Raw genomic sequence first — 16,362 nt, forward strand, 5'->3', positions numbered from 1 at the left:
GGACAAAACAATTGCTTCCGGTTGTAGAGACTGTACACTGTAATGAGTTCCGGTAAGTTGTATTGTTGATACTTCCGTTTTGTGTGACTATATGATACGGAGTTCCGGTTGCAATAAATGTATTTTCGGTTGTATATGTCATAAACTTTCCATAAGCTGAATGAATTAACTATACAGGGTACACGTGCTCTGTCGCTCCCTTGCCTACTTCATGTACAGTTTAAAAGTAATTACCGCAAAATAAAGTCAAATTATCAAAAACATACTCTTGTACTGCTTTTGCTCATTCAAATATAAACATGCTGTGCTCGTGTAAAAATCGTCCAAACATCTAGTAGTTGTGCCATGGAAAACATATGAGCACAACAAATTAAGTTTCAAACAAATTAAACCTAACAACATTGTTAGAAAAATTCTTATTCCGTCCAAAGACCACAGGTGTAATTCCTTTAGATCATAACAAACATGGAACTAAATACCATGTACTTTGATTTGTTCCCATAAGCAAGGACCATAACTCTGTACTGACAATAGATCCTGGAGGGGTAACCTTCTCTGTGACTTTTTCCTGATTCCCTCCTAAAGAAAATGCGCTCTGGGAAACGGTATGCTCTGGGTAGTGCAATCTTCCAGTGTCTCACCAGTATACCAAGGGGAGACTACCACGCAGCGTTTACGTCATGGATAGCGCGATTGCGAAAGTGCGTCTCTGCTAAAGGGGATACTTCGAACGATTGTATTAGAAAGATCAAACTACATACATGATATATGTGATTCTTGACACTAGCAACAGAACTTATTCAATGCCCTCGTACTAACCGTTTACAAGTGCTATGGAAACCCAGTACTGGTATTGATATAGATACTGGCGCGCTATAGTATACACCCTGTCATCTACAAGGCATGTGTCCTATTCACTAAACGAACGCTGACTCATTTCCATTGATTTGTATTTCATTTAGTTTTTGGGAATCAAATTCGCCGGGATAGGAACATTGTTTGATGGGACAACGGACGATATATAAAATAACGTTTCCATGGCGATGAGATAGTTGGATCGATTCAAACTAATTTCATATTCGATCAGATAAATTGTCAGAGTCTATGTTACATGAAGAAAACCATGTTCCACCAGTCCCAGAATTCTGAGGCGTAGACCTATGACAACTGTGGTCACAGGGTACCTCAGTAATGGCTGAGGCGTAGACCAATGACAACTGTGGTCACAGGGTACCTCAGTAATGTCTGAGACGTAGACCAATGACATGTGTGGTCACAGGGTGCCTCGGTAATGTCTGCGGCGTAGACCATTGATCACTTTGGTTACAGGGTACTTCGGTAAAACGAGGCGCATACCAATGATAGCTGTGGTTACAGGTGATCTCGGTGTTGTTTGAGGCGTACGCCAATGACAACAGGGGTTATAAAGTACCTCGTTGTTGCTTGAGGCGTACGCCAATGGCAAAATGGGTTACAGGGTACCGCGTTGATGATTGATGCGTACACCAATGGCAAATGTGGTTACATGGTACCTCGGTGTTGTCTTAGGCTTATACCAATGAAAACAGTAAGCAGGGTTCATCGGTGTTGTCTAAGGCGTACATCGAAGACAACATTGGTTACAGGGAACCTCTATGTTGTCTTAAGCGTACGCCAATGACAAGAGTGTGGTCACACGGTATCTTAGTGGTGTTGTCTGAGGCGTACACCAATGACAAGTGTGCGTACAGGGAACCTCTGAGTTGTCTTAAGTGTACACCGATTACAAGTGTGGTAACAGGGTACCTCTGTGTTTTCTTAGACGTACACCAATGACAAGTGTGGTAACATGGTACTTCTGTGTTGTCTTCGGCGTACACCGATGGCAGCTGTGGTTACAAGGTACCTCTGTGTTGTCTCGGGCGTACATCAATGACAAGTGTGGTTGCAGGGTACCTCTCTGTTGTGTAAGGCGTACATCGATGACAACTGTGGTCACAGGGTACCTCAGTAATGTCTGAGGCGTAGACCAATGAAAACTGTGGTCACAAGGTACCTCAGAAATGTCTGAGACGTAGACCAATGACAACTGTGGTCACAGGGAACCTCAGTAATGTCTGAGACGTAGACCAATGACATGTGTGGTCACAGGGTGCCTCGGTAATGTCTGCGGCGTAGACCATTGATCACTTTGGTTACAGGGTACTTCGGTAAAACGAGGCGCATACCAATGATAGCTGTGGTTACAGGTGATCTCGGTGTTGTTTGAGGCGTACGCCAATGACAACAGGGGTTATAAAGTACCTCGTTGTTGCTTGAGGCGTACGCCAATGGCAAAATGGGTTACAGAGTACCTCGTTGTTGCTTGAGGCGTACACCAATGGCAAAATGGGTTACAGGGTACCGCGTTGATGATTGATGCGTACACCAATGGCAAATGTGGTTACAGGGTACCTCGGTGTCGGCTAAGGCTTATACCAATGAAAACAGTAAGCAGGGTTCATCGGTGTTGTCTTAGGCGTACATCGAAGACAACATTGGTTACAGGGTACCTCTGTGTTGTCCTAAGCGTACACCAATGACAAGAGTGTGGTCACACGGTATCTTAGTGGTGTTGTCTGAGGCGTACACCAATGACAAGTGTGGTTACAGGGTACCTCTGTGTTGTCTTAGGCGTACACCAATGACAAGTGTGATTAAAGGGCACCTCGGTGTTGTCGTAGGCGTACAACAATGACAACAGTGGTTACAGGGTACCTCTGAGTTGTTTTAAGTGTACACCAATGACAAGTGTGCTTACAGGGAACCTCTGAGTTGTCTTAAGTGTACGCCGATGACAAGTGTGGTAACAGGGTACCTCTGTGTTTTCTTAGACGTACACCAATGACAACAGTGGTTACATGGTACTTCTGTGTTGTCTTCGGCGTACACCGATGACAGCTGTGGTAACAAGGTACCTCTGTGTTGTCTCGGGCGTACATCAATGACAAGTGTGGTTACAGGGTACCTCGGTGTGTCTAAGGCGTACACCAACGAAAAGTTTGGTTGCAGGGTACCCCTCTGTTGTTTAAGACTTACATCGATGACAACTGTGGTCACAGGGTACCTCAGTAATGTCTGAGGCGTAGACCAATGGCAACTGTGGTCACAGGGTACCTCAGTAATGTCTCAGGCGTACACCAACGAAAAGTGTGGTTGCAGGGTACCTCTCTGTTGTTTAAGGCGTACATCGATGGCAACTGTGGTTACACGGTACCTCGGTGTTGTTTAAGGCGTACACCGATGACATAGAGTTCATATAATGCGGAAGCGAATAATGTATATAGAAAAAAACAACTTTCATCCAATTCAACATTCGCTTATCGCCGATTAAATTCATATTCACTTAGTTTAAAAAAGAAGCAAAACAGAAGGCAACATACAGTAAATATGTGAACGTTTAGTCAGATGACAGGAGCAAGCACTCATGCATATGAGAATACTAGCTCTTTGACGACGAGAAACTTTGAAAGATCGAAATAGCGTGTATATTTGGAAGTTGCATGTTTCTGAAATAAAAATTATCCATCTTTCCAACGCTACCAAGCATTGTTTTAAAGTTAAGTTGGGTCGATTTTTCGACGTCGAGAGCTTTCCTCCCTTCTCGTATTAATCATTGGGAAATGCGTTTTTACTGAAAGCTAATCTAAACCCCTAAAACGTATATTATTACTCTGCACACCACATGTCTAGGCCTATAGGCTATTGCATAAAAAAACTGAAAACGTCAGATTATGCACATTTTTTAATGTCTAAGCCTATTGTACGGCCGAGCAAAAGATAGTGCGTCAAATTATTCATGCTTTTTCTCAATCTCTAGTCACTGTTGTTAGATTTTTTGCCGTAAATAAAATTTTGAATTTAACTGCATAGGATGTTGGACTTATAAGATCATAAGTTTTTATTTTTAATGTTGAAGGAGTAATAATTGAAATAAGCTATGGAAGGAAAATAATGGATGTGTGGAACATGATTATATATGGCTAGTTCGTGAACATATCGCATTTACAGGACTACGGACACAGATTGACCTTTGTCCGAGTGAAGTGACTAATATAATCTTCCCTTACCGTAAGAATATGACAGAGAAATCTCACCCGAGGGGACGATATTGTTGACTGTGTAATACGAGGCTTGCTTCTAGCCGAGGAGCAGTCATTCAGGAATCTAACCTCAAGGGCTTAGATTTCTCCGTCATGTTCTCAACGTAGGATATTATTCATTTTCTTCCAGAATGACCTCTCACGTTGAAAGCTGATTGCGACGTCAGGATACTTTCGTTCCGCTTGCCATCTATCATACTCTTTGGATGACTGAGAAATCATATCCTAGGGGTTGACAGAGAAATCACGTTTAGGATGTAACTACATATAATTGAAGCATTTGTCACTTTTTTATGAGAGTAATAAAATTAGTAACTTTTTATGTTGCCAGCGTGGGTCACTTTTAGGATGTTACTGGCATGGGTCACTTTTAGGATGTTGCTAGCATGGGTCACTTTGTTTATGTTGCTAGCATGGGTCATTTTGTTTATGTTACTAGCATGGGTCACTTTGTTTATGTTGCTAGCATGGGTCACTTTGTTTATGTTACTAGCATGGGTCACTTCGTTTATGTTACTAGCATGGGTCACTTTGTTTATGTTGCTAGCAAGGGTCACTTTGTTTAGGTTGCTAGCATGGGTCACTTTTAGGATGTTGCTGGCATGGGTCACTTTGTTTATGTCACTAGCATGGGTCACTTTGATTATGTTACTAGCATGGGTAACTTTGTTTATGTTACTATCACGGGTCACTTTGGTTATGTTGCTAGCATGGGTGACTTTGTGTATGTTACTAGCATGGGTCACTTCATTTATGTTACTAGCATGGGCAACTTTGTTTATGTTGCTAGTAAGGGTCACTTTGTTTATGTTTCTAGCATGGGTCACTTTTTTTATGTTGCTAGCATGGGTCACTTTGTTTATGTTGCTAGCATGGGTCACTTTGTTTATGTTGCCAGCGTGGGTCACTTTTAGGATGTTACTGGCATGGGTCACTTTGTTTATGTTACTAGCATGGGTCACTTTGTTTATGTTACTATCACGGGTCACTTTGTTTATGTTGCTAGCATGGGTCACTTTTAGGATGTTACTGGCATGGGTCACTTTGTTTATGTTGCTAGCAAGGGTCACTTTGTTTATGTTGCTAGCATGGGTCACTTTGTTTATGTTGCTAGCATGGGTCACTTTTATAATGTTACCAGCATCAACCACTTTAAGGATGTTACCACCAGGGACCCCATTAGGATGTTACTAGCAGGGATAACATTAGGATGTTACCAGCATATACAACTTTAAGGATGTTATCAGCGTGGGTCACTATTAGGATGTTACCACCAGGGACCCCATTAGGATGTTACCAGCAGGGATCATTATTAGGATGTTTTAGCACGAGTCTTTATTAGGATGTTACCAGCAGGGATCACTATTAGGATGTTACCAGCAGGGATCACTATTAGGATGTTATAAGCATGGGTCACTTTTAGGATGTTACCAGCAGGGGTTACTATTAGGATGCTTCAAGCAGTGGTCACTTTTAGTATGTTTCTAGCAGGGATCACTATTAGGATGTAATAAGCAGGGGTCACTATTAGGATGTTATCAGCATTGGTCACAATTAGGATGTTATCAGCAGAGATCACTATTAGGATGTTATAAGCAGAGATCACTATGAGGATGTTATCAGCATGGGTCACTATTAGGATGTTACCAGCAGGGATCACTATAAGGATGTTGCCAGCATGTACCACTTTAAGGATGTTACCAGCAGGAATCACTATAAGGATGTTATCAGCATGGGTCACTATTAGGATGTTATCAGCAGAGATATTTATTAGGATGTTACCAGCAGTGGTCACTATTAGGATGTTACCAGCAGTGGTCACTATTAGGATGTTACCAGCAGTGGTCACTATTAGGATGTTACCAGCAGGGTTAATTTTTAGGATGTTTCTAGCATGTGTCACTTTTAGGATGTTACTGGCATGTATCACATTTAGGATGTTACTGGCATGTATCATATTTAGGATGTTTCTAGCATGTGTCACTTTTAGGATGTTACTAGCATGTATCACATTTAGGATGTTACTGGCATGTATCACATTTAGGATGTTACAAGCATTGTTCACTTTTAGGATGTTTCTAGCATGGATCACTTTTAGGATGTTTCTAGCATGGGTCACTATTAGGATGTTATTAGCAGGGTTACGTTTATGATCTTAACTTTGATATAGTTGCCTTGATGACATCGATTTGTAACACCGTTATGGTTTCAAAATAGTCATATCGATGGCGTCAGTATGACACACTGCCACGTTTAGATTATCACCCAATGCAACAAGAGACATATTGATGGCACCACTATCTTTGTAAACCCCGAGGATCTGTCCAACAATGACATATATATGATATTTCTCTGTGATGCCTTGATGAAGTCACCAATCCAATGACACATTTATGATGCCATAGACATGTGGCGTCTTGATGATGCTACAAACATGCGATACTTTACCAAGGTTACCAACATGTGACACCTTCAAGGTATCACGCAGATTTGACTCCTTTATGACGTCATTAGCATTTGACATCTTAATGATGTCATTAACATTTGACATTTTTATGATGTCATTAATATTTGACATTTTTATGATGTCATTAACATTTGAAGCTGTTATGATTCGACATCTTTTTGATGTTATTAATATTTAGCATCTTTATGATGTTATTAACATTTGACATCTTTTTTATATTAATGACATTTGAGCCCATTGTGATGTGTTCATAATTTAGGTCCATGGACATTTTGGAAGTGTCCTGATGCTTGTAAAAGTATTGTTCCATTCATGAATTAGTATTAACGTTTAGTAACATTTAACCATGCGTCGTTCCATTAAAGTATCATTAACCATTTACATCTGAATGGCTAACATCTGACACCCAGCTCACGCTATACTATTGAGCGGAGAGTCGGGTAGGGTATAATAAAGCGCTGCAGTTTTCACTAAAGAGATGATCGAACTACGTTCTTAATAATATTCAATATAACCAATGGCGCACGTGTTATATCATTTGGTATTATCGGATTAATGCAAAGTTGATTAAGAACGTTAACATTGTACCGAGGGAGTTCCATACATAGGTAATTAGAAACAGTGCGTAGGACGTGTATCACTGTTTCTCCACCATGCCCGACATTGGTGGACGAATGGACGAAGTGACAAGTAAAACATGTCCTTGTATTATATGGACATGGTAGTAGGATAGGTACATTGTATGTATGGTCAGGGTAGGGGAATAGGTCTGTACGGACAGGGTAGGGGAATAGGTCCGTATGGTCAGGGTAGGGGAATAGGTCTGTATCATGGTCAGGGGAGGGGAATAGGTCTGTATGGTCAGGGGAGGGGAATAGGTCTGTATGGTCAGGGTAGGGGAATAGGTCGGTATGGACAGGGTAGGGGAATAGGTCTGTATGGACAGTGTAGGGGGATAGGGAATAGGTCTGTATGGACAGGGTAGGGGGATAGGTCTGTATGGACAGGATTAGGGAATAGGTCTGTATGGCCAGGGTAGGGGAATAGGTCTGTATGGACAGGGTAGTAGGTCTGTACGGACAGGGTAGGGGAATAGGTCCGTATGGTCAGGGTAGGGGAATAGGTCTGTATCATGGTCAGGGTAGGGGAATAGGTCTGTATGGACAGGGAAGAGGAATAGGTCTGTATGGACAGGGTAGAGGAACAGGTCTGTATGGACAGGGTAGAGGAATAGGTCTGTATGTACAGGATTAGGGAATAGGTCTGTATGGACAGGGTAGGGGGATAGGTCTGTATGGACAGGATTAGGGAATAGGTCTGGATGGACAGGGTAGGGGAATTGATCTGTATGGACAGGGTAGGGGAATAGGTCTGTATGGTCAGGTTAGGGGATTTGGTGTGTATGGACAGGGTAGGGGAATAGGTCTGTATGGCCAGGGTAGGGGAATAGGTCTGTATGGACAGGATAGGGGATATGTCTGTATGGACAGGGTAATGGTATATCTGTGTATGGACAGGGTAGAGGAATAGGTCTGTATGGACAGGATTAGGGAATAGGTCTGTATGGTCAGGGTAGGGGAATAGGTCTGTATTGACAGTGTAGGGGAATAGGTCTGTATGGACAGGGTAGAGGAATAGGTCTGTATGGACAGGGTAGAGGAATAGGTCTGTATGGACAGGATTAGGGAATAGGTCTGTATGGACAGGGTAGGGGAATTGATCTGTATGGACAGGGTAGGGGAATAGGTCTGTATGGACAGGGTAGGGGATATATCTGTATGGACAGGGTAGGGGAATATATCTGTATGGACAGGGTAGGGGAATAGGTCTGTATGGACAGGATAAGGGAATAGGTCTGTATCAGGGTCAGGGTAGGGGAATAGGTCTGTATGGAAAGTGTAGGGGAATAGGTCTGTATGGACAGTGTAGGGGAATAGGTCTGTGCGGACAGGGTAGGGGAATAGGTCTGTATGGACATGGTAGGGGAATAGGTCTGTATGGACAGTGTAGGGGAATAGGTCTGTGCGGACAGGGCAGGGGAATAGGTCTGTATGGACATGGTAGGGGAATAGGTCGGTATGGACAGTGTAGGGGAATAGGTCTGTACGGACAGGGTAGGGGAATAGGTCTGTAAGGACAGTGTAGGGGAATAGGTCTGTATGGCCGGGGAGGGGAATAGGTCTGTATGGACAGGGTAAGGGATACATGTATGTCTGTATGGACAGGATAGGGGATAGGTCTTTTGTATGGACAGTGTAGGGGAATATGTCTGTATGGACAGGGTTAGGGTATGTCTGTAGGGACAGGGTAAGGGTATGTCTGTATGGACAGGGTAAGGGAATAGGTCTGTATGGACAGTGTAGGGGATAGGTCTGTACGGACAGGGTAAGGGTATGTCTGTATGGACAGGTTAAGGGTATGTCTGTATTGACAGGTTAAGGGTATGTCTGTATGGACAGGTTAAGGGTATGTCTGTATGGACAGGGTAGGGGAATAGGTCTGTATGGACAGGATAGGGGATATGTCTGTATGGACAGGGTAATGGTATATCTGTATGGACAGGGTAGGGGATATGTCTGTATGGACAGGGTAAGGGTATGTCTGTATGGACAGGGTAGGGGAATAAGTCTGTATGGACAGGGTAGGGGATATATCTGTATGGACAGGGTAAGGGTATGTCTGTATGGACAGGGTAAGGGTATGTCTGTATTGACAGGGTAAGGGTATGTCTGTATGGACAGGGTAGGGAAATAGGTCTGTATGGACAGGGTAGGTGATATGTCGGTATGTACAGGGTAAGGGTATGTCTGTATGGACAGGGTAGGGAAATAGGTCTGTATGGACAGTGTAGGGGGATAGGTCTGGATGGACAGTGTAGGGGAATAGGTCTGGATGGATAGGGTAGGGGAATAGGTCTGTATGGACAGGGTAGGGGAATAGGTCTGTATGGACAGGGTAGGGGAATAGGTCTGTATGGAAAGTGTAGGGAATAGGTCTGTACTGACAGTGTAGGGGAATAGGTCTGGATGGAAAGTGTAGGGGGATAGGTCTGTATGGAAAGTGTAGGGGAATAGGTCTGGATGGAAAGTGTAGGGGAATAGGTCTGTATGGACAGTGTAGGGGAATAGGTCTGGATGGACAGCGTAGGGGAATAGGTCTGTATGGAAAGTGTAGGGGAATAGGTCTGTATGGACAGTGTAAGGGAATAGGTCTGTATGGACAGGATTAGGGAATAGGTCTGTACGGACGGGGTAGGGGAATAGGTCTGTATGGACAGTGTAGGGGAATAGGCCTGTATGGAAAGTGTAGGGAATAGGTCTGTATGAACAGTGTAGGGAAATAGGTATGTATGGACAGTGTAGGGGAATTTGTCTGTATGGACAGGGTAGGGGAATACGTCTGTTTGGACAGGATTAGGGAATGGGTCTGTACGGACAGGGTAGGGGAATAGGTCTGTATGAACAGGGTAGGGGAATAGGTCTGTATGGACAGTGTAGGGGAATAGGTCTGTAAGGAAAGTGTAGGGGAATAGGTCTGTATGGACAGTGTAGGGGAATTGGTCTGTATGGACAGTGTAGGGGAATAGGTATGTATGGACAGTGTAGGGGAATTTGTCTGTATGGACAGGGTAGGGGAATACGTCTGTATGGACAGGATTAGGGAATAGGTTTGTACGGACAGGGTAGGGGAATAGGTCTGTATGAACAGGATGAGGGAATAGGTCTGTACGGACAGGGTAGGGGAATAGGTCTGTATGGGGGAATAGGTCTGTATGGACAGTGTAGGGGAATAGGTCTGTATGGAAAGTGTAGGGGAATAGGTCTGTATGGACAGGATTAGGGGAATTGGTCTGTATGGACAGGGTAAGGGATAGGGTTTCTGTATGGATAGGGTAGGGGAATACGTCTGTATGGACAGTGTAGGGGAATTGGTCTGTATGGACAGGGTACGGGATAGGGTTTCTGTATGGATAGGGTAGGGGAATACGTCTGTATGGACAGGATTAGGGAATAGGTCTGTACGGACAGGGTAGGGGAATAGGTCTGTATGGACAGTGTAGGGGAATAGGTCTGTACGGACAGGGTAGGGGAATAGGTCTGTATGGACAGTGTAGGGGAATAGGTCTGGATGGACAGTGTAGGGGAATTGGTCTGTATAGACAGGGTTAGGGAATAGGTCTGTATGGACAGTGTAGGGGAATTGGTCTGTATAGACAGGGTTAGGGAATTGGTCTGTATGGACAGTGTAGGGGAATTGGTCTGTATAGACAGGGTTAAGGAATAGGTCTGTATGAACAGTGTAGGGGAATAGGTCTGTATGAACAGGGTTAGGGAATAGGTCTGTATGGACAGTGTAGGGGAATTGGTCTGTATAGACAGGGTTAGGGAATAGGTCTGTATAGACAGGGTTAGGGAATAGGTCTGTATGAACAGGGTTAGGGAATAGGTCTGTATGGACAGTGTAGGGGAATTGGTCTGTATAGACAGGGTTAGGGAATAGGTCTGTATGGACAGTGTAGGGGAATAGGTCTGTACTGACAAGGTAGGAGGACATGTCTGTAACGACAGTGTAGGGGAATATGAAGCGATGTAGGGAACTGATGGGGCAAAAATAGGAAGCGATGAAGGGAACTGATGAGGCAAGAATAGGAATCGATGTAGGGAACTGATGGGGCGAGAATAGGAAGCGATGTAGGGGACTGATGGGGCGAGAATAGGAAGCGATGTAGGGAACTGAAGGGGCAAAAATAGGAAGCGATGTCGGGAACTGATGAGGCAAGAATAGGAAGCGATGTAGGGGACTGATGGGGCGAGAATAGGAAGCGATGTAGGGAACTGATGGGGCAAAAATAGGAAGCAAGGTATAGTGGTGAGGATTAAATTGATGGAGTAAAAACTGGGAGGGGTGCATTTGGGCTGTAGGGATTATAAATGTAGGGTATAATCTAGCTGTATGTAAGAAAAGGGTATGATGGGCCGGAACAGATCGATGTCATAGTCACACGGCGGTAAAGGGACAGAGATATATTGTAAGCTTGCGCCCAAACCCTCCGGTTCTCCACACATTACTAACACCCAAACCTTAGTTCCGAATGCTATAGAGTCAGAAAACATCGATAGCGGTGTGTATGGTCCCAAAAGGCGCTTCTGGTTTGTGTCTTCATACAATGAATATCGATGTTTCGATACGCTTTGTTTTTAAGTAAATACACGTCTACTGTGCACTGTTAAACCTAAGGAGCGTTGTATTGTTTTAATTGTGTATGCACAGAAAACTATGATGCTATGATCCAGTATGTATACTCAGTTGCATACTGATGATGTATTATGTCACCTAACCATACCAGAGATCGTTGTCCCCGACACAGTTCATCAGAAAGTGTTCTACAAGAAATAACATAACTACCAAATTCTCAGCCCGATTTCTATCGGCTTCTGTAGGTTTCCACCCATTTTATACGACCAGACTTGCACGCACAGGGCTACACAGCGCCGCGCATCAGCTGGTCTTACCTTCACTGCGGTACTGCCTTAAAGTCACGTGACATGCAACATGTATTTGGTCTGGAATACCTCGGCTTATTACAGTTTTTGAGTACTAGCTATATATAATTATATATCGTATATTTATATTGTGTATTATATATAACATATGTACATGTGTGTGCATGTATGTGTAAGTGCGCGTGTGTTCTGAAGTATAAGCTAATTGTTGTGTGTAATTCAAGATAGTTAGGTATGTAATCAAACTAATTGATCACTGTCCTCTTTAATGCACGTGTGGATTTCTCGATGTGTTCCCGTGAGTAGAAATGTTACTTCTACTATTGTATGGACGGCGGGGAATATTCCATTGCTGGACAGTTCTAGCCTTTCATTCTTGTGAATTTCTCTTGGGATAAGTGTCCGCGGATTTCCACGGGAAACAACTACTTCTAAGTCTGGGCCAAGTTCAACATCTCACAAGGATGCAAATCTGGATTATACAGAGAAAATTAATGTTACACTTAATAATGACAGTTCTATTCCTTGACCGGGTATGGAGCGCGGGACAAGAAAAAGATCTGTAAGTACTGTTTTGTTTATTATTTCATATAGAAACTTATAAGCCAGTTTATGTATTAATGTATCTGCATTAACTAAGAGATCCTGACAGATAGTATAGGGAGAGATAGACCAATTTTGTCACTAAAACACTCCTTTACCTTTACTACGGTGATGTCAAGCACCACCAAAGGAAGGAACAGCTGTTGTCAGTGTGTTGTCTCGAGCGCGCGGTCGTGGTCCCAATGTACCTGACACGTGTTACATAGTATAGGTGGTACACATACAAAACCTTCTCGTATTATAACCGTCACAGTTCCTGTGTCAAAGCTTTGAGATTTCTGAAATAAACATAACTTATTAATTGCTCACGACGAGCGATATAATCATTACCAAATCATCGGTTCAGGGGCATAGTGATTTTAGAGAGGAAAACCGGTTAGCCGGGTAAGGCCCCAGAATGGATATTTGAGGAAGGGAAGGGTGTCCAGGTAGGGAGTCCAGGTAGTGATGATTATAAGCTGTAGGGATGTGAATCCGATATAAAGGTCCTAGGAGACGAATTGATATACGCTCTAGGCTTATTTCAATTTCTCTAATTGCCATGTAACTATAAGGTATATCAATATATGTTTGATACAAATATTCAACTAAGAGTATGGATATGCATGCAGGGTATGGGTACATGTAGCTTTATAAAGTAGGGGTAAATGTCCTGGCCATTTCGTGATGGGTATTTGGGGTTTTGGTCTGTTTCAAGAGCACGGATGGGCATCCAGGTGGTAGTTTTTATCCGACGTCGGTTTGAATGTCAAGCGTAGAGATAGGAACCGAGGGTTAAATGGATATCCGGACTGGGGCTAGGTAACGGGGATTGAGATTGTAGAAGGGGGTTTCTGTGGTAGAGAGTTTTTTTCAGAGTGTGTTCGATTACTTGAGAGATGGTTGTTGGTGACAAGAAATGTTACTGGATGGTATAGGGATAGATGGGATCGTGATACCTGGGGAGGGATTTCTTCCTAGGATTGTCGGGGAGGTAACGGACGGGATCAGGTAGTACATCCGACATAAAGTCCGAGGTCTGGAACTAGCCTAAACACGTGGTCGGGAAATGGCCTGATCGCCAGCAAAAACCGTAATGTATCATAGGCTTATAGACAAGTTACAACAAGACATTGCTCATTAATCTTTTGGCGACATAAGCTGTTTATCATAATTATATCTATTGCTTAATTATGATTTGATCACAAACTTAAGACCAGTTGAATACTGTTGGCTTCAAAGGAAAACAAAACAGTCCTTCTTTCTAAACACACTAGAGAAGATGTTTGAGAGTGTATGTTCTAGAATAATACATTCAGTTTTACCGCAGAACAAGAAATTCCTTTAAAAGTTCTTTCAGTCTGACATCACAATATGGAAAGCACCTTGTTCGTAGAAACCATGTAGAAAAGTGCTCAGAACAATGAGCCATCGGGGGATTATCTTATCAAATTATGTAATAATTGTAATAAACAATGCAAACAACATCGGATACATAACGCCATTATACTTGATGTGTACCATCAGAAATGTGCAACTCATAACCAAGACAAACAGTTGACTGGGGCGAAGTCACGTAACAGGGACACCAGACGCTAATCACTGCAGTCATTATGGTAATATATTACTGGTTATGAAGTAATATTTCTATTTATTTTTTGTGTAATGACGGGACTATATATCATAGTATACGATTTTGCAGCCGTACATTACATATGCTTGATAGTATCACTTTGATCAGACAAACACTCCTAAATAAGCTAACGTCTAGGTTGATATGTTGTTCACGGTATAGTGTGTATAACATGTTTTATAGATCCATTGTTCACGATAGTGTTTATAACATGTTCCATAGATCCATTGTTAACGATAGTGTTTATAACATGTTTTATAGATCCATTGTTCACGGTAGTGTTTATAACATGTTTTATAGATCCATTGTTCATGGTAGTGTTTATAACATGTTTTATAGATCCATTGTTCATGGTAGTGTTTATAACATGTTTTATAGATCCATTGTTCATGGTAGTGTTTATAACATGTTTTATAGATCCATTGTTCATGGTAGTGTTTATAACATGTTTTATAGATCCATTGTTCATGGTAGTGTTTATAACATGTTTTATAGATCCATTGTTCATGGTAGTGTTTATAACATGTTTTATAGATCCATTGTTCATGGTAGTGTTTATAACATGTTTTATAGATCCATTGTTCATGGTAGTGTTTATAACATGTTTTATAGATCCATTGTTCATGGTAGTGTTTATAACATGTTTTATAGATCCATTGTTCATGGTAGTGTTTATAACATGTTTTATAGATCCATTGTTCATGGTAGTGTTTATAACATGTTTTATAGATCCATTGTTCATGGTAGTGTTTATAACATGTTTTATAGATCCATTGTTCATGGTAGTGTTTATAACATGTTTTATAGATCCATTGTTCATGGTAGTGTTTATAACATGTTTTATAGATCCATTGTTCATGGTAGTGTTTATAACATGTTTTATAGATCCATTGTTCATGGTAGTGTTTATAACATGTTTTATAGATCCATTGTTCATGGTAGTGTTTATAACATGTTTTATAGATCCATTGTTCATGGTAGTGTTTATAACATGTTTTATAGATCCATTGTTCATGGTAGTGTTTATAACATGTTTTATAGATCCATTGTTCATGGTAGTGTTTATAACATGTTTTATAGATCCATTGTTCATGGTAGTGTTTATAACATGTTTTATAGATCCATTGTTCATGGTAGCTTATGTAACATGTTTTATAGATCCATTGTTCATGGTAGTGTTTATAACATGTTTTATAGATCCATTGTTCATGGTAGCTTATGTAACATATTTCATAGATCCGTTGTTCACGGTAGTGTTGATAACATGTTTTATAGATCCATTGTTCATGGTAGTGTGTATAACATGTTCCATAGATCCACTGTTCATGGCAGTGTGTATTACATGTTTCATAGATCCATTGTTCATGGTAGTGTGTATAACATGTTCCATAGATCCACTGTTCATGGTAGTGTGTATAACATGTTTTATAGATCCATTGTTCACGGTAGTGTTTATAACATGTTTATAGATCCACTGTTCATGGTAGTGTGTATGATATGTTTTATAGATCCATTGTTCATGGTAGCTTATGTAATACATTTCATAGATTCATTGTTCATGGTAGCTTATGTAACATGTTTCATAGATCTATTGTTCATGGTAGCTTATGCAACATGTTTCATAGATCCATTGTTCATGGTAGTGTGTATAACATATTTCATAGATTCATTGTTTATGGTAGGGTATATTACATATTTCATAGATTCATTGTTCATGGTAGCGAATGTAACATATTTCATAGATCCATTGCTTATGGTAGCTTATGTAACATGTTTCATAGATCCATTGCTTATGGTAGCTTATGTAATATGTTTCATAGATCCATTGTTCATGGTAGCTAATGTAACATATTTCATAGATCCATTGTTCATTGTAGCTTTTGTAACATATTTCATAGATCCATTGTTCATGGTAGCTTATGTAATATGTTTCATAGACCCATTGTTCATGGTAGATAATGTAACATGTTTTATAGAACCATTGCTCATATTAGTGTGTATAACATGATCCATAGATCCACTGTTCATGGTAGTGTGTATAACATGTTTTATAGA

General features: G+C 41.5%; 1 protein-coding gene across 2 annotated transcripts in view; it reads left to right on the forward strand.

Moving 5' to 3' along the window:
- Window positions 1-12,000: 12,000 nt before the first annotated feature.
- LOC110449503 (glycine receptor subunit alpha-2-like) overlaps window positions 12,001-16,362 on the forward strand; it is a 68,977-nt gene continuing 64,615 nt past the window's right edge. The window contains exon 1 of one of the 2 annotated variants that reach the window (XM_021496406.1): window positions 12,001-12,654. In XM_021496406.1, the coding sequence (XP_021352081.1) occupies window positions 12,557-12,654 (98 nt within the window). In that variant the 5' untranslated portion in view covers window positions 12,001-12,556. Of the gene's footprint in view, window positions 12,655-14,230; window positions 14,291-16,362 lie in introns of those variants that run through there. The other variant, XM_021496408.1, reaches the window with a different exon arrangement.

This window comes from Mizuhopecten yessoensis, unplaced genomic scaffold (genome assembly GCF_002113885.1).
Source record: "Mizuhopecten yessoensis strain PY_sf001 unplaced genomic scaffold, ASM211388v2 scaffold4627, whole genome shotgun sequence".
Classification (NCBI taxonomy): domain Eukaryota; kingdom Metazoa; phylum Mollusca; class Bivalvia; order Pectinida; family Pectinidae; genus Mizuhopecten; species Mizuhopecten yessoensis.